Source organism: Aedes albopictus, chromosome 3 (genome assembly GCF_035046485.1).
Source record: "Aedes albopictus strain Foshan chromosome 3, AalbF5, whole genome shotgun sequence".
NCBI classification, from domain to species: domain Eukaryota; kingdom Metazoa; phylum Arthropoda; class Insecta; order Diptera; family Culicidae; genus Aedes; species Aedes albopictus.
This window is the reverse complement of record NC_085138.1, coordinates 115,507,140-115,526,563: the sequence shown is the minus strand read 5'-3', so window position 1 is coordinate 115,526,563 and position 19,424 is coordinate 115,507,140. Positions and strand designations below refer to the sequence as shown.

At 43.7% G+C, this 19,424-nt stretch overlaps 1 protein-coding gene across 1 annotated transcript in view; it reads left to right on the top strand.

The window, feature by feature from the left end:
- The first annotated feature begins 6,504 nt into the window (after positions 1-6,504).
- The window catches only part of LOC109405768 (uncharacterized), a 75,580-nt gene continuing 62,660 nt past the window's right edge, over positions 6,505-19,424 (top strand). Inside the window, exon 1 of the mRNA XM_029876819.2 lies at positions 6,505-8,591. Coding sequence (XP_029732679.1) covers positions 7,892-8,591 — 700 coding nt within the window. The 5' untranslated portion in view covers positions 6,505-7,891. The remainder of the gene's footprint in view (positions 8,592-19,424) is intronic.

The following is a 19,424-nucleotide window of genomic DNA, read 5'->3' as shown; positions in this document are numbered from 1 at the left end:
AGTGTGTAAGCCGCTTTGAAGCCCATGAACAGGTGATGCGTTGGGAGAATTTAGCGTACGGTGAATATCTGATCCATTTTCGACCGGCCGTCGATGAAGCCGGCATAACTTCCCACAAACTCATTAGTTTTAAGTGACAGACGAAGGAAGATGATAAAAGAAGAGAGACAAAAGAAGCCGCGAAAATTCCTTCAGAAGTTTATTTGGACATTTTTATAGAATTTCCATCGGTAACTTCTCTAGAAGATTCACCAAGAATTACCACAAGAGTTTCCCCGAGATCTCCTCTATGAAAATTCTCTGGGAGTGCAACTAGGAAAACTCGTAGGAACTCTACCGAGAACTTGCGCAAATGTTCGACCAGGAATCCCGTAGATGTACCACCAAAAATTTCTTTATGAGTCCCAAAAGGAATTCTGCAGAAGTTCTACCAGAAATTCCTCCCAGAGCTCCACCGTAAATTCCCGCAGGAGATTTACTATGAATTCCAGTGAGAGCTCCATTACAAATTTTCACATGAGTTCCTCCAGTTATAGACGTAGATATTTCAAACGCAATTTCTGTAGATGTTTCTCTGAGAATTTATTTTAAAGTTCTACCGAGAGTTCCCCTAGGATTGCCACCGGAAATTTCTCTAGAGTTAAGGTTCCGCCGCAAATTCCCGCAGATGTTCCCAATCATTTCATCGAGGATTCCTCTAGTAGAAGCTCAAAGTTTCATCGGGAAGTCCGGGCGCAATATACAGAATGTCCGAGGCCATAATTTTACAGGTCGTTATAATGTATTTTCTCATGGCATCGAAACATGCGGATGTGTCACAAAGTTAAAGGAAAGGCACTAAGGATTTGATGACACATCCACGCTTTTGGGTGTTATTTTGTATACGAACAGGGGCATTGCAGTGACCCCACAATTTATAAATCGTCGAAAATGACCACAGTTTATGAATCACTCATTTGATCAATATGGCGATTCATAAATAGTGTACAAAATTAAGGTGATTTATCGGTGTGGGGTCACTGTACGGCCCGGACGTTATAGCTCTACCCCTCTAGAGTTTCTTTCGGGAATCTCTCGAACAGAAATTCCTCTGACCGATCCTCTAGAAATGTCATCAAGAGCTTTTTAGGAAAGAGTTATATACTGGTAAGAACAAATGTATAAACTGAAAGAGCATCAACTGGGTGTGTTAGTAGTAGTAGTAGCCACGACTTCCGCTGATGATGCGCCTCCGAATTTCACGACTCACGTTGTTGTCAGCCGTCAGTAAGGATCCGAGGTAGACGAATTCCTTCACCACCTCGAAAGTATCCCCGTCTATCGTAACATTACTACCCAGACGGATCCAGTCGTGTCCAGCATGTACGTTGTTTTTGAGGCATTCACCACCACTCCGACCTTTGCAGCTTCGCGTTTCAGGCGGGTGTACAGCTCTGCCATCGTTCCAAATATTCTGGCAATAATGTTCATGTCGTCCGCAAAGCAGCACACAAATTGACCGGATTTTGTGAAAATCGTTCCCCGGCTGTTGAGCTCCGGCTCGTCGCATCACACCTTCCAAAGCGATGTTGAAGAGTAGGCATGAAAGTCCGTCACCTTGTCGCAGTCCCCGGCGAGATTTGAATGAACTGAATAGTTCATCCGAATCCCCATACGCAGTTTTGCACACCGTCCATCGTTGCTTTAATCGGACTAGTCAGGTTTCAAGGGAAAGCCGTTTTCGTCCATAATTCTCCATAGCTCTGCGCGGTCGATACTGTTGTATGCCACTTTGAAGTCAATGAACAGGTGATGCGTGGGAACCTGGTATTCACGGCATTTCTGGAGGATTTGCCGTACGGTGAAGATCTGGTCCGTTGTCGACCGGCCGTCGCTGAAGTCGGCTTGATAACTTACCACAAATTCATTCGTTTTAGGTGACAGGTGACGGAAGAGGATCTGGGATAGCATTTTGTAGGCAGCATTTCCGTTGCCGTGGTCTCCCGTGCCTACGTTCTCCACGCCATTCAGGTGCTGATCGAAGTGCTGCTTCCACATTTCGATCACCTCACGTTCGTCCATCAAGATTCCTTCGTCTTTATCCCTGCATATTTCGGCTCGTTGCACGACGCCATTGCGGGATGCGTTGAGCATCTGATAGAACTGCCGTGTTTCTTGGGAACGGCACAGCAGTTCCATTTCCGCGCACTGCGCTTCTTCCAGGTGGCGCTTTCTCTCCCGAAAGAGGCGGGTCCGCTTCTGTTTGTTAAGTTCCACGTTCTGTCGGGTCCCTTGCTGCAGCATTACCGCTCTCGCTGCGTTCTTCTCCTCCAAAACCGTTCTGCACTCTTCGTCAAACCATTCGTTCCGTCGATTCCGTTCCACGTACCCGATGGTGCTCTCGGCTGCGTCGTTGATGGCTGCTTTCACAGTACTCCTGCAGTCCTCTAGAGGGGCCACATCGAGCTCGCCCTCGTCTGGCAACGCGGCCTCGAGATTCTGCTCGTGTACTGATGCTCTAGGTTTTAACGTGGCGGACGCCGGTGCCGTACATTATTGATGACGGAGAGTTTTGGGCGCAGTTTGACCATCACCAGATAGTGATCAGAGTCGATGTTGGCGCCACGATAGGTCCTGACGTCGATAATGTCGGAGAAGTGCCGTCCGTCAAACAGAACGTGGTGGATTATAGATTCCGTCTGCTGTGGTGATTCCCAGGTGTAACGATGAGGGAGGCTGCCGCTGAGAGGGACAGTGTATGTGTTAGATGTTCATCTAATCCCATCCCAAGGAGGTTTGGATTGTGAAAAGCAGATAACCATGCGCGACTGTGGAACCGAGTTCAGTTCTATGCCTACTGGCGACGGAGATAGTCGAATGACTCCGTAGCTTGAAGGAATAGAAGTGCCCGTCTAGCGAATTGGGAGTCGTGAGTTCGAGTCTCATCGGAGTACGTGGATTTCTTTTCATAATTCAAATCTCAATTTGTTCATCGAGCACATGTTTCTGTTGTGTCATGGATGTGAAAGCATTTTTAACAGCGTAATTTCCCACATGACTTGGTCAGCCAAAGCAATATCAAGAAATTGACATTCGGTCCTTTCAAGGTTTTTGATATGGATTCATCTAGAAAATTCTTCAATGTTTTACTAAGAAATTCCTAAACAATTTCCTTTAAATTTTCTCTTCTTCTTTTTTTAAAAGTTCGGTCAAGAATTACTCGAAGGATTTCTTCAGGAATTTTCCATTGATCTGGGAATTTATCCAAAGACTCACTGAGAAATTTCTCCTTGGATCCCGTTGCGAAGTGCTCTAAGATTTTTTCCAGAATTTCTCCGAAATGTTTTTGCAAGGATTTCTTCAGTAATTCTTTAAAAAATCCTCTCGTAATTATTCCGAAGAATTTTTTTTTTAGAAATGTTCTAACAAGGATTACATCGAACGAATTAATAGGGTAATTGATCCGATCATGGAGGAGTCAAGCACTGGATTCATGTTTAAACCATAACTGTATCGCCTAAAAGCAAACTTTTTTCATGGATGGAGTTGAAAATAATAAAATCAATCCTTAACCTACGGGAAAATAACGAAATATTGCCACTTTGATGTTGTTATGAGTATTTTATTCGATTTTATCTGAAAGAACAATGTGTTCCTATTGTTGCGGTATTTGTTCTTATTGTTGCGGTATCCCATTGAAATCATATGGGATACCGCAACATTAGAAACACTACCACAATAATAGAAACACTGCAGCAAACACATTAAGGAAAATATTTTTTTTTTTTCAAATAGGTTTTTGGGCAAATCTTAAGCAAACAAATGGTGCAATCTCATAATTTACATAATTTACATACATCTATTAAAAATACCTTTTGATAACATTTCAGTCGAAAAAGTGCTCAATTGCCATTACCACAACGATGGAAACAACCCAACTAACATTTTCAGCGCTATAAGCTCAGTCATTTGCTTTCTGTTGTGTAACAATCGGATTGAAGCAGTCAACGCTGAATAAAAGGAAAGGTAGTCAAATATAAACCATAAGCTAATACGCGGCTGCTAAAAGCATCATACTACTACCAAACTCGGTTTTCGGATATCACTCTTTTGTCACTGGGGCTGCCTTTACTGCACTCTATTCCAACTCCGGGAGATTTCCCAGAAGCTGTGAGAACTTGAACGAATCGAGTAAGAGTCCCAGCCAACAAAACAGCTGCTTTTATACAGTACATTTTGTAATGTTGCCAAATACACAAAACAGCAGCGCTTAGTAGTCGTTTAAAGAACACTCTTTCAGCTAGAAGCGGTGACAGAAAACCTGTTGGCGCAACCACACAGCTTCTTCAATGTAAACATTGCTTTTGACGTTTCACAAGCTTTTGCAACAAGATGAAGTTGGGTAAGCTTTCTTGAGGCACAATTGTGAAGCCTTGTCTGGAGTAAAACTAAACGGGCTATTTTCTATGCTATTTATATATAGCAGTGTGGCAACGAGGACATCATCGGAACCAGTGGATACGGAGATCGGGAGTTCGATTCCAAGTAGCGGCAAGTACTTTAAACATTAAATTTTAAAAGCATTAATTCCAGTTTTACAAGTATTGCGTCACAGTATCCATAACCTAATTATATTTAATCGATTAATTTGGGGATGCCGTATAACTATTATTTAACAACTGTGAAAAGGCTGAAAAAGCGCCTTCTCAAGAGGTTGTTCCGTTAGTGGTTACATAAATGCCGAGATAAGGATTACGACTACACAGTGCTGTCTCGCCTAGACCAATTCTATTTGAAAGGTATCATACATCCAGTCCATGTTTTCTCTATTAGAATCTAAATTTCTTATTCCATAAATTTCAAATGTCAACTCAAAAATGATGATTGCGCAGTGTTACGAAAGGGTTTAAAGTGTATATCTTATCTTTAATCCAATTCATTATTGAGATAATTTCATTGTATTATTGATTTCAGCAATCTTTAAACATTGTTCCGATAACATATTACATTGTTATCTCATAGGGTATGTGTTCCATCAGTAATCTCACGCTCCCATTTTAATCCTATTCGAAAACAAGCGATTACGGCATCGATTGATTCCGTTCTTTTTGTTTTCGTGCGTGCTCACTCCTGACAAAAAATACAAAAATAAGAAACAAAACAAACAACGCTTCAATCCTTTGTTTTTCGTAGGATGAAAATGGGAGCCACATGCTTAATAAGGGAACCAGTACCCTATGGAAAAAAAAATAATCAAACTTAATGCAGCTTCCTGGAAGAACTCCGTTGCATAAAATTTAGGCACCAGCTTATCTCATCGTATTTAATACAAATTCTCACCAGCACCACTTTAACTTGAGCTGATCTACGCTTTTCTTTTATTTAAAGCTTTATATTCATGCTTCGACTAAAAGATCCAAAGCTTCTAATATAAAGGCCTTTTCAAGTAAGCTTGTGCAAGAAAGTACCGTCAAGGCGCCATTCACCGTGGGGGCTCCATTCACCGTGTGCCTTCGAATATTTTTTCATTATTTCCATATTATGATTGAATTATATGACAATATCCATTCAATTTCACCAATACAACACTAATGCATTGTTACCATGTCAAAACGCTCATTAGAAACATTTAAAAGTATCATTTTGACACTAAAGTGTGTTTACATGAAGCGGGTTTCTGCTCGTTCACTGCATTCATAATGAAAAAACGAAAACTGCGCTAAGGTGATTTAAGCGATAAACTAAATGTAGTAACGTTTTTATTTCACCAAGAAGCAATTAAATTCACATATCAGGTATGTATTTTGCATTACCGAAGTGAGTTGAACAAGAAAGTACGATTACTCGTACTTTTTAATTGAAACAAAAAAGCACGGTAAATGGGTACCCTAAAAATCAATGGTCCCCATTCACCGTGCCCCATATTGTCCCATATATCTAGAAAAAATCGAAAATTTGAACATTCGTTTTTCAAATAAAATCTTGCAAGTTATTACTTGAAATGAATTTAAACGAAGAAAATTCCCTTGGCTGGGTTGTTTTGATCATTTTTAAACAAAGTAGAATAAAATTTCTCATACACGGTGAATGGGTCCCTACTACCACGGTGAATGGTGACCTACCACGGAATTAGGCGACCCTACTACCCTTTACTAATTGTACTATATCACCAAATTTTATGAAAAATTTTCTACTTCTGTGGATATTGCTTTAATTTTAACCTATAATGAAGGCAATTAAAAGCGGCACCAACAATGTTTATAAGACTGGTGTCAAATGACAGCCCTTATTTGCCCCGAATCCTCTTAAATCCACGGTGAATGGTGCCTTGACGGTACATCTTCAGCAAAAGGTTCATCGCTTACCGCCGCACAAATCTTTAGATCTAGCACCATCACACAAATCAACTCGCCGCAAATATTCACCTGGTTCACCTGCCCAACCGCACCAATATCGTCTTACTACAAGCAAACCGCAACAGAGAGAAGATCAACTACTCCCCGAGCGGAGAGCACGATCACTACCACCTCAAATGTGTCAGACGACCAACTACCTCTGAGACGACGATCAATTCCAAGAAATATGTACCACAGTTGATCGCACCGGTCCCGTGTTCCCATGCCGGTAGCCGTAGCTGGCTATAGTTACACGATCGTCACCACATCACATGCCACTTGGCTTCCCGTACAGCACAACACAGGTGCCTTGCGGTGCGGCGGCGGCGGTTTGCTCTTCTACACCTCATTCGTTGTCGTCGTCGTCTTTCAGAGTTTCTCTCGCTCTCCGCGCAGGTGAGAAAACGTCTTGATGTGTGTGTTTGGGGTATGTTGGCAAAGGAATTCCGCTGAGGAAAAAATACACGTCGGCAGCCGCCAGTCATTCCAGAGTGAACTTGCACCGTGGTTAGACGCCTTGAAGTCGCGATCGCGCGTATCGGGTTGTTGCTGCGCTTTGAACAGTGACGGATAACAGAGGAAGAAACGACAGGGAAGAGGAGGAAGTGAGCGGTATAGGCAGAGGATCGATCAATGCAATGTTGATTGTTTCCGAGATTGGAACCGGATTTTGAGGGTGATCGTAGGAATTTGAATGCAAGAGGATTCTGGCGAGTGAGAAAACTGTCGACGTGTCGATACGGCTCAAGAATATTTCGGTGTGCGACGTTGATCGTGAGGTGATCGCTCCGCCGTAGTGTGAGGAAAGGAAATCAAGTGCCAAATCTGACCAGTTCCGTTGCGGTGAAGTGAAGGGAAAACACTCAAGTGCCAGGTCGGATCGAGTTATTCGACGTGTGATCGAGTGTCGTGTGAAGAAAAGAAAGATAACAGAGATAACCGTGTGAAGTGGGCGATTGTCTGAATGTGGGATCTGAATCAATCATTGGTGAATCAAAAGGCGAAAAAAGTCATAAAAGTGTGAGAAAAGAGATTCCAAGACCGAGGAAAAAGTCGTTCAGCCATATTTAAGTTGCTTAACTTTTTCGCCTGAGTTGTGTCTTTCTCTCGCAAGAGGTTTCCAGTGTTGGTTTCCCAGTGGGTCGACCGGAGGTGCGAAAGAGCGCGAAAGATACCGCGATCGGAATGTGGTGCCTTTGAGGCTTGCCATGACCAAGTGAGTGTGTTTATGTCCACGAAGCGGATATGCGCTAGTGTTGGTGTTGTGCTGCTCAAAGTGCATGGATTACGACGAATGTGTGACCTGAACCCTTCGCCGGAGTCGTGATGATGTGATTTCTTCCTCTTGGTGTTCCCGAACGTTCTTGGAGTGGATTCTTTTTCGGATATTTTCCCTTTTCTGTAACCTGGACAAACACGTTCTGTCCCGAAAAAAAGTAGAACGAGTTTTTTATTAGGCTGCCCCCGTAGAAGAAGAGTGTAGTGTGTCTGCTCGAAGAAGAACCTTGGCCGCTCATATGAAAGAACGAAAAATGGGCGATTCGACGCCAATCTGTCGCTGTCGGGTACTTTATCTCGGAAGTGCCGTACCCCGACAAAGCAAGGATGGGCTTCAAGGTATTCAGGAGCCTCTCCGAAGCCTTTACCCCTCAGAGGGTGCCATCGGTGCCAAAGGGATTGACTCCTGGCTTAGCGTGTGGTCCAATGGGATTCTACTGGAGAACGTAGATGAGAACCGTAAACAGGTGACTCGGTTCTTCCCGATCGACTCCCTGCACTACTGTGCAGCGGTTCGGCAGGTTTTGATCCCGGAGCGGGGTAACAACAATCCGGAACCCAAGTTCCTACCTCTGGACTCGCCCTTCGCACGCACTCCCCGTGCCCAGCATCCACCGATCTTCGCGGCGATCCTTCGACGTACCACCGGTATCAAAGTCCTCGAGTGTCACACCTTCATCTGCAAACGGGAAGCAGCGGCCAATGCGTTGGTACGCTGTTGCTTCCATGCCTACGCGGATAATTCCTACGCTCGTCAGCTGGAAGGATCCGGTAGCGGCAGCTCCAACAGCGTCTACGGAACGATCGGCGGTAAATCCAACGGAACGGCTGAAGGCGCTTGGCGATCACGTGCCGGTAGTACGACCACGTTGAACAGCGTTGGCGTCAACAGTCGACAGGCAATTAACGGCGTTGGCGAAGCGTACACAGTGAAAAATCGTAAGTATTCTGCGTATTTTCAAACCCGTGTGATCTAGGAAGTTCGATCGATCCCAGTGGGGCGTATCGGCAGGGGATCGAATCTAATTAAAACGAGCGAGTGAGGGACAAATTAGAACGGTGCTAATGGACTGATGACGGGTTTCCGCCTTGTCGTCCGCGAAGAAGCCCCTCGCAGCGAAGCAATTATCCGGTTGCCGTGCTGCGGCGGTGCGGTGTGACATTAGCATACAGTTTTCTGCAGTGGGGATCAGCGGAACCAGTAAATTAGCCGCAATTTTGCTTCCCCCCTGTCGGCTAAGAAAGCAACCTACTTTTCTAGCACGCCACGCAAAGCAATGACAACAGTTCGCCATGCTGGGACGTGGACATTGGACAAATCAAATGTTATGACATTTTCGATGGAGCACGTCTTCAGTCTATCGAAACAGAGCTCGAAGTCGGTAGCGAATTTGGTCGGTCACGTTCCGAGAATGGGGTGACGAGTTTGTTGGATTGTGAGGGATTGCAACAACTCACAGTGATTGCAGTTGGTTTTTGTAAGGAATGGCAAATGGCATCGCCATCCGCTAGCGCAAGGCTTGTCAACGAATTTAATTTATGGTAATGGAATGCGAGCCATTTCGGGGAAAAGGTCAAATTGCAAATAGTTGATTACATGTTTTAGATTTGCGTGGATGTAAAAGCCAATGCATATATCCAACGGTTTGCTGTCATTGATCGCCTTCTAAATAAAGAAATATGCATTTATGCCACGAAAATCTCAGATCTCCTCGTAGTCATTATAAAAAAAATCAACGTAGTTTATGAACGAATTAAGACAAAGCTGCTTCCGCAGTTATTAACCCTAAAAGGGATACCTGGGGTCCATTGGACCCCAGGCGCCTTTCAGAGCTCGTCTTTGATGGAACACACTCAGTGAGGTGACGAAACTAAGGCCATGAAGGTATCCCTTTTAGGGTTAAGTAAGAGCTTCCTCTGCCAATGGCCGTTTTGCTTGTGTATATCGTGTGGCAGGCACGAGAATTATCTATGTTCTGGGAAATCGAGGACTTCCCATAACTAAAAGATCCTGTACCGGCCGAGAATGAAGCCCACCTCCATCAAGATGGTTATGATCGTTATGATATACCATGCAAGTTTTGGTGTTTCATGCATGTAAAATGTTAAAAAAAACTAGGAGTGTGTAATGTCTGAGACATAACCGCAATGTTGACGTAGGACTAATTTTTAACGCATAATAAAGAATTTGGGGCTCACAGATGAAGTAAACGTGTATCTATTCAGCAAAAATAACGGCCAGAGTAAAATCGCTATATGCTAAAGACTCGAAATCTGGCGATTGTTGCTGGTAATGATGATTCCCGTATCATGACGATGATGCTGCCGAGCAATGCCTTTAAAGTTGAAGGATTCGTCATTGAAATAATCGTCATCATTGAAAATTCGAAAGCAGTTTTCTCGTACAAAGCTGAAATTTCCGCAGTGAAAATGTATTCACTGTATTGCGGCTGAAGATTGGAGTACAGTGAACTTATTTTCACTGCAGAAATTTCAGTTTAGAATGAGAAAACTGCTTTCGAACTTTCAATGATGACGATTATGTCAATGACGAATCCTTCAACCTTAAAGCGCATTTGACAGGTATCCTACTCGATTGGAATGACATTGACAGTAAATTTGGAATTTCAAATACCAAATATACAGCGGTGTATATTTAGTATAAAAATTAAACTTTATCGATAAACTAAACTATAAAAATTAGAATTAGTTGAATTTTTAGAAATAATTGAATAATGCTCCAAATAACTCTTTCGGAAGCTTTGGGGCCCTTAAAAGAACCATTTTGGTATAATTCATTGCCACCCATGCCGCCACCACCGATTGATCCGAAAAGAATCGAGGCTTCATTGGACAGAGGGCGGTGCCACCCGCTTGCTCATCCGTTGAAGCGGATCTTTTTTGGGATCTTGCTGCTGCTGTCGCTTACAATCCATGAAAGAATCGGGGCCCCGGCAAACGAAAAGTGACGTCAATCGAATTTTCGTTTGCCGAGGCGGATTTTTCTTTGGATGTTGCTTCCGCTGCTGCCTCCACTGCCGATGGATCCGAAAAGAATCGAGGCTTCATTGGACAGAGGGCGGTGCCACCCGCTTGCTCATCCGTTGAAGCGGATCTTTTTTGGGATCTTGCTGCTGCTGCCACCGACAATCCATGAAAGAATCGGGGCCCCGGCAAACAAAAAGTGACGCCAATCGAATTTTCGTTTGCCGAGGCGGATTTTTCTTTGGATGTTGCTTCCGCTGCTGCCTCCACTGCCGATGGATCCGAAAAGAATCGAGGCTTCATTGGACAGAGGGCGGTGCCACCCGCTTGCTCATCCGTTGAAGCGGATCTTTTTTGGGATCTTGCTGCTGCTGCCACCGACAATCCATGAAAGAATCGGGGCCCCGGCAAACAAAAAGTGACGTCAATCGAATTTTCGTTTGCCGAGGCGGATTTTTCTTTGGATGTTGCTTCCGCTGCTGCCTCCACTGCCGATGGATCCGAAAAGAATCGAGGCTTCATTGGACAGAGGGCGGTGCCACCCGCTTGCTCATCCGTTGAAGCGGATCTTTTTTGGGATCTTGCTGCTGCTGCCACCGACAATCCATGAAAGAATCGGGGCCCCGGCAAACAAAAAGTGACGCCAATCGAATTTTCGTTTGCCGAGGCGGATTTTTCTTTGGATGTTGCTTCCGCTGCTGCCTCCACTGCCGATGGATCCGAAAAGAATCGAGGCTTCATTGGACAGAGGGCGGTGCCACCCGCTTGCTCATCCGTTGAAGCGGATCTTTTTTGGGATCTTGCTGCTGCTGCCACCGACAATCCATGAAAGAATCGGGGCCCCGGCAAACAAAAAGTGACGCCAATCGAATTTTCGTTTGCCGAGGCGGATTTTTCTTTGGATGTTGCTTCCGCTGCTGCCTCCACTGCCGATGGATCCGAAAAGAATCGAGGCTCCATTGGACAGAGGGCGGTGCCACCCGCTTGCTCATCCGTTGAAGCGGATCTTTTTTGGGATCTTGCTGCTGCTGCCACCGACAATCCATGAAAGAATCGGGGCCCCGGCAAACAAAAAGTGACGCCAATCGAATTTTCGTTTGCCGAGGCGGATTTTTCTTTGGATGTTGCTTCCGCTACTGCCTCCACTGCCGATGGATCCGAAAAGAATCGAGGCTTCATTGGACAGAGGGCGGTGCCACCCGCTTGCTCATCCGTTGAAGCGGATCTTTTTTTGGGATCTTGCTGCTGCTGCCACCGACAATCCATGAAAGAATCGGGGCCCCGGCAAACAAAAAGTGACGCCAATCGAATTTTCGTTTGCCGAGGCGGATTTTTCTTTGGATGTTGCTTCCGCTGCTGCCTCCACTGCCGATGGATCCGAAAAGAATCGAGGCTTCATTGGACAGAGGGCGGTGCCACCCGCTTGCTCATCCGTTGAAGCGGATCTTTTTTGGGATCTCGCTGCTGCTGCCGCCGGCAATCCATGAAAGAATCGGGGCCCCGGCAAACGAAAAGTGACGCCAATCGAATTTTCGTTTGCCGAGGCGGATTTTTCTTTGGATGTTGCTTCCGCTGCTGCCTCCACTGCCGATGGATCCGAAAAGAATCGAGGCTTCATTGGACAGAGGGCGGTGCCACCCGCTTGCTCATCCGTTGAAGCGGATCTTTTTTGGGATTTTGCTGCTGCTGCCACCGACAATCCATGAAAGAATCGGGGCCCCGGCAAACAAAAAGTGACGCCAATCGAATTTTCGTTTGCCGAGGCGGATTTTTCTTTGGATGTTGCTTCCGCTACTGCCTCCACTGCCGATGGATCCGAAAAGAATCGAGGCTTCATTGGACAGAGGGCGGTGCCACCCGCTTGCTCATCCGTTGAAGCGGATCTTTTTTGGGATCTTGCTGCTGCTGCCACCGACAATCCATGAAAGAATCGGGGCCCCGGCAAACAAAAAGTGACGCCAATCGAATTTTCGTTTGCCGAGGCGGATTTTTCTTTGGATGTTGCTTCCGCTGCTGCCTCCACTGCCGATGGATCCGAAAAGAATCGAGGCTTCATTGGACAGAGGGCGGTGCCACCCGCTTGCTCATCCGTTGAAGCGGATCTTTTTTGGGATCTTGCTGCCGCTCGGTGCTGTCCGTCCGCTGCTGTGTGTGCCGATGAAATGATCGAAATGAGTGTGTGCACCACTTATATAAGTTTCGTCGTGTCGCCTCACAGAACTATGCTTGATTGTGATTGGTTGGGTAAGACTGATCTCGAGCTTTTACTAATTTTCAGCTCCAGCCTCAGTCAAGGTACATCATTCAATTGAGCCCCAGCTAGGAAGCATAAATTTGTGGTGTTGTAGGTTTAAAGCTTTTACCATAGTTGATGACGTCAAACCCGACATCAACCTATCATTCACCTATTTTGATTTTAGCCACCAAACCTAACATAGACCCAATAGTTGATCGATGTTGGTCCAACAGTGGCCCAACATTCGATAAAAATTGACCCGACTTTAACCCGACATTCGACATTTTTTCAGTCTGGCGGAATCCAGAAAGAAATCAGAGGGAACAGCTTTTATGCCCCTAGATTAGCAGATGCAGCTCCTCCCATTCGGCTGGCTTTCCAGAATATTTCATTTGCATGGCCCGCCCCGCCTGCTTCAGACGCTTCAAACGATTAATCAACCCAGAAATGGAAAAAAAATTCATTAAGCGTTAAAGTAAACAAAATATTGGATGATTTAGATCATTTTAATTCGAAAATTGTTAGAGTTAAACAATGTTTTACGGAAAATAGTTCTGATAGGGTAATGCGTTGCTGAATTCTGGGTGGAACCATTAGTGGCCGGAATTCAATCATTCATTTTTCGGGTGAACCACACTTTTCTCGATTGATGGAGTAAAATTATCTGATTTACAACTCTTGAAGAATCATTTTTTGGTGATCCTGATAAGGAACGTTTGATAAAGTAACGATTTCAGGAAGAAAATGGCATGAAACCGCCTTGCCACGCAATGCGTGTTGGTTTTCTCCGTGCTAATCCTGCAGGATGCCACCGAAAATTGGTAGGCCGCTTTCTGCCGTGGATAAGATTCATGACGCTATCAGCACGATAGCCGAGAGTCGCCGATGGGTAGTGCTCAGGTGTGGAGGTGACATCCACCCTGCTTGACTGATCCAACGAAAATGACGAAAGAAATCAGAGGGAGCAGCTTTTATGCCCTAGATTAGCAGATGAAGCTCCTCCCATTCGGCTGGCTTTTCAGTATATTTTATTTGCATGACCCGCCCCGCATGCACCAGACGCTTGAAACGGTTAATCAACCGAGAAATAAGAAAATTTCCATTTAACGAATAAAGTAATCAAAATATTGTAAGGTTAAGATCATTTTAACTCGAACAACGTTATAATTTATCGATGTTTCACGAAAAATGGTTCGGATAGGGTTGATAAATTCCGGATGGAACCATTAGTGGCCGGCATCATCATTCTTGCGGGGCCACCAAGCATTCAATCTTTCACTTTTCGGTTGCACCACACTTTTACCGATCCATGATGGAATGAAATAATTATCTGATTCACAACTCTTGATGAATAATTTTCTATGGTCCTGAAAAGAACCGATTGAATATTGAAAGATTTTAGACAAAAAATGACATGAATTTATCATGCCACGCAATGCGTGTTGGATTCCTCCGTGCTGAATGCTGAACGCCGTCGAAAATTGGCCCGCCGCTTGTTGCCCTGGATGTTCCTGATGCTATCATCAATGCGCCACCGCCAATCAATCGGCGAAAGGACCGAGCCCCGAGGACAGCGACGCAACTCGCAAATTCGTATGTCGCTGATCTTTCTGTGGATTTTGCTGCCTCTGCCACCACCGCCGAGCAATCGATGAAACGTATTCTTTCCTTCGTCTGCCGCGTTAGACGGTTAGAAGGCGAATGTGCAACAGCACCCTTGCCGACAACCACCGACGCCGAGCCAACACGGCCGTCAAAGAATAATGAGCGAAAACGCAAACGAAGAAAGTGGGCACGCAGCTCTCGTTCGATGCGTTCACCTCGAGACGACAAAGGCAAATGAGGGAAGATGCGAAGAAGCAGTAGCTTTTATATTCGACGGGAGCATCCAAAATGTGCTCCAAAATGTGCTCGATCGTGATTGGCTGGAATAAACATGGGTTCACTTTTCCCAATTTTTCAATAGTTTGTTATTGAAAAACAGCAAATATTATTATTGGACATAATTGGTGTAAAGATTTGCAATCGATTGGTGCCAAAATTTTGAAAATTCAACAAGAAATGGCTGAGCTATTAACGCTCAAAATCTCCACTTTAAACGTAACGCGGCTGATTTCTGAAAATTTAGAATGACACCCGGTATAGAAAAGAGAGACGTAGTCCTACGTCAAAACCTTAACAGCCATTCCATAGAAAATTGACATATTGACGAATTCTCAAATAGAGTGATCCAAAAAATCAAGGTGTTTCAAAACTAAAAATTCTCAAAAAATATAGCTCTTACTTGACTTGAACGGCGGACTGTCACTTTCGACCGGAGCCAATCGAGCATGACGTCATAGTGTCCTCACCGATAAATGCTACACAGTGATGTCATGCTCGATTGGCTCCGATCGAAGGTGACAGTCCGCCAGACTCTAACTAGACTGGCTCTAATGTGCATGACGGGACAGCTAGCAGGACACAGTTCCAGACGTCTCTTTTTAATTACGAAATTCAGCATATTTCCAATAAAACTACACTTCAATAAAGCAAAAACTAAAGCTGCCATGATAGAACAGATCAGAATGACTGAATTGAATATTACCTTAGAGATCTACTTCGAATAACTGACAAATTGACAAGAACCTAACTAAATGCATGGACCATACTACAAAAAACCAATTGACAAAAAGAAAAAAAAACTTTTATTGAAACTATTTTTGTTCAACGCAGGCCAAAACAATGTCGACTTGGGCCACACACGCCTACATACTTCTGTGTGTTGAAACAAAAATAGAGGCTCCTAGAAGCAAATGTAGGGAAAGGGTGCGGTGTAGAACATAAGCACAGTGTTGCTACCGCCGTAATTACTTAAAAAAAAAATATGATAAAATTGAAGAATGTATACTCGGAACGAAACTGAAGAACACAAATTTAGTAGGATACGAGTACCGGTTTTGGCCAGACTAAAGGGAATTCTTTTTGCAAGCAATATCAGCTAGCTTATGTGAGTTAGCAATACTTCAAATTACAGTTTGCAATCCTTATATTCTGGAAAAAAATAAGTAAATGTGCGAATACTTATTTTTTAGATGTAAAGAAGCACTGGCCAACATTGATATACGGCGCCAATTTTGGCCATATTCTCAACAATTGTAGCCAATGTGTGAAGAATTAGCTCAAAGTTAAAATTCATGAATATAAAAATAAAAATTGGCGAATCGCGTGTATTTTTACGGGAGTGGCCACATTAGAAGTATCCTGACACAAAAATATGTATGGGAGTTAATTTTTGACTATTAATATTTCTTCCATTTTTTGAACAAAATCTATGGTTTTCACCTGTATTATTACCAGGATCTGCCAGTAAAAAATCAGGATCTACTAGGAGTGTATAACTACAAATAATACAAACCCATAATAAACCGCATTCGCAAACGAGAAACAGATATTTTCATCGTGAATTTATAAAAATAATGCAAAACAAAACATCTTCAATTAAAATAAAATATTGAAAATCAACCATGTTCTTATATTTGAAAATTTAAAGTCCTGAAAAGCTCATGTAACGCTGATAAATAGCTAGATCAAAATTCGATATGACAGATCTTACAAACCGTAAAGCACCGTAAGCGCAGCCTCAGCTCACGAGAGCAAACACCAGCACCTGCTCGACCTTCGAGAAGGGAGCCATTAGTGTAACATACGATGCCGTCTGAAATACTTCTCTCCAGATAACCAGATGTCCACTCTTCCCGGGAAGGGAATTTTGTGGAAAATGTCCTATATGGAAAATTACAAGCAATTGTAAGATCACTTGGAGCAAGGACAACTTTGTCACAATTCACCAAAAGTGAAAACAACGAGGTGTGTGTTGATGTGCGGTTCACAGGAGTTTCCTCTAGTAAACCGAGTACCCATAGGCGGTAAGTGCAAGAAAGTGCTTCTTGTTTGAGAAGAATGTGTAGTGGGGCAACGTCAAAGAGAACTTCGAGAGCTGCCGTAGGAGTTGAAGAGAACGCTCCAGACATCGCCATTAAGCACATCCTTTGAAGATGACCTAACTTTAATTGGACCGTTCTCACTCCGCCCACTGCCACCACCCGAGACATCCATCGGCCAATATTGGACGAACAACAATTGTGTAAATCCGTCTGACATACTTGAGTTTTAGAGCCCAAATTGTACCAAAGGTTCGCCGGCATTGCCCGAAGGCCATACAAGCTTTTTTGTTTCTGAACTCAGCATGAGGTGTCCAGGAAAGCGTGGAATCAAGAATGACTCCAACGTACTTTACCTGTTCAGTCACATTGATTTCAGAATCAAAGAGACGCAAAGGTCGAACACCATTGCGGTTTCGCCTTTCCGTAAAAATAACAATAGATGTTTTACTCGGATTTACCGAAAGGCCATATTAGCGACACCAACCCTCTACTACCTGAAGAGCGTTTTGCATCTGGTCGAAAAGGGTGCTGATGCTCATACCGACTAACAATGTTAGGTAGTCGTCGGCAAAAGTATAAGTAGGAAAACCACTATTATTGAGTTGCCTCAATAGCGTGTCTGCTACGAGATTCCACAAAAGTGGTGATAAGACTCCCCCTTGGAGGCATCCACAAACACTCAATTTCCTAAACGCCGCTTGACGCAATGTCACGAAGAGATATCGGTTTTTGAGCATTTGGTGAATACAATGGGGTACGTTCGGTACAAATAGCGTGGGTATTATGATTCCTTGCCTAATTTAATGCTGTTTGACCAAAACTTTGCATAACTATGTTGTTTATTTTGCAAAAAATGGAGAAAACAACAAAGTTGTGCTTAAACAGCATCACACTAGGCAAGGAATCACAATATCCACGCTTTTTGTACCATTTCACTGCAGAAACGGAGAATTGACCTTCTCACCATACTAAAATTCAGCTCATTACTACAAATCTAGTACTTCACCGATCTGTCCTATTGGAAATCATTGGAGATATACCATGACCCCGGCACGTTTACAGTAATATCCCATCAGGATTTGGGAATATACCCTGTAGCAAAACTGCAAACAAGTAGTTGTTTCAAAACATGTTTGAAATGATCAAATCCCTTCTGAAGCAAAATAGGATAAATCCCATCTGCCCCAGGAAATTTGAAAGGAGCAAAGCTATTAAGTGCCCATTCAATCGATTCTAAAGTTATGATACTCCGAGCCGAAGCTAAAGAATCATAACTACAAGAAATGACATCAGGTTCATCCGAAGATGTAATATCCACACATCCGGGGAAGTGTGTACTGAATAAACATTCCAAATTCATCAGAGTAAGTGAAATCACCATTTGGCAAACGAAGTTCGTTCACTTGAAAATCCTTAGATTTTGCAAGGATTTTGTTCAACCGACTGGCTTCAATCAGACTGGAAACATTTGTACAAAGGTTTTTCCAGCCGGATCGTTCAGCAGACCGAAGAGCTTTCTGGTAGGCCTTGCGAGCCGACCTGAAATCCTCCGATCCAGCAGAACGTCGTCTGTTCCAACTCTTTCTACATTGTTTCCTGAGCTTCGCCAGATCAGAGTTCCGCCAAGAAGTTCCTCTTGTGGTCCTCACGGACCGGCAAGCTTCTTCAAAAGCTTCCATGATGAAGGCCGTTGTAGTATCAACGGCATCATCTACATCACTTGGATTGTCAATGGATGGTGAATATCCATGAAATTTGGCTGCAGCCAATCGGTAAAGAGATCCCGGTTGATTGACCGGGGGTTCCTAAACGCAAAGTTTGCGAAGTAACATTCACATGTTTAAATAAGATGTAGCGATGGTCAGATAAAGATTCTTCATCTGACACAAGCCAATTGGTCAGCTCGTGACTAATTCTGCTAGAGAAAAGCGTTATATATGAAGGTTGGGCGGTTGCCTATGTTAAGTAATCCAAAATCTGTACTACTTATGTATTCCATTAACTGGAGCCTCTCAAATTGATGTCTGAGCTGCCCCAGATTATATGGTGAGCATTAGCATCACTGCCAATAATTAGCGGAAGGCCTTTTGAAGTGCAGTATGCAATGACTTGCTTAAAAGCATCCGTAGGGGATAATTCATTATGCGGTAAATAAACCGAACAATAAACGAATTTCCTGTTGAGGTTTCCAATGGATACATCGATTGTGATAGCACATACATCTCTAGTAGTTAGTTCAGAAATGAGTGTAGCAACGATTGCGTTGTTGACAAGCACACAGGCTCGAGGTATGGCACGTGAGTTTGCCATTTCATTTTTACCGAAAGTAGCAAACACCGGATTCACAAGGTTTCCTAGATAGAAATTCCCCTTACGAAAGTAAGGTTCGCAAAATGGAATTTCAAATTTTCTCGTTTTCGGTGCGTTCCCGGTCGATTTTCCCAATTATTTTTTCGTACGAACATGTCGGAGCCCTGCACGAATGAAATACTTCGAGCGGGTGAGAATGGGTCAAGGGAACCGAATTTGTTCTGCATTGACAACAAAGCAAGTTAATAAAGTTCTGTTCAAGGTTGATACTACTTACCAATAATATATTATATGATGTATATGAGTTTGAGATTA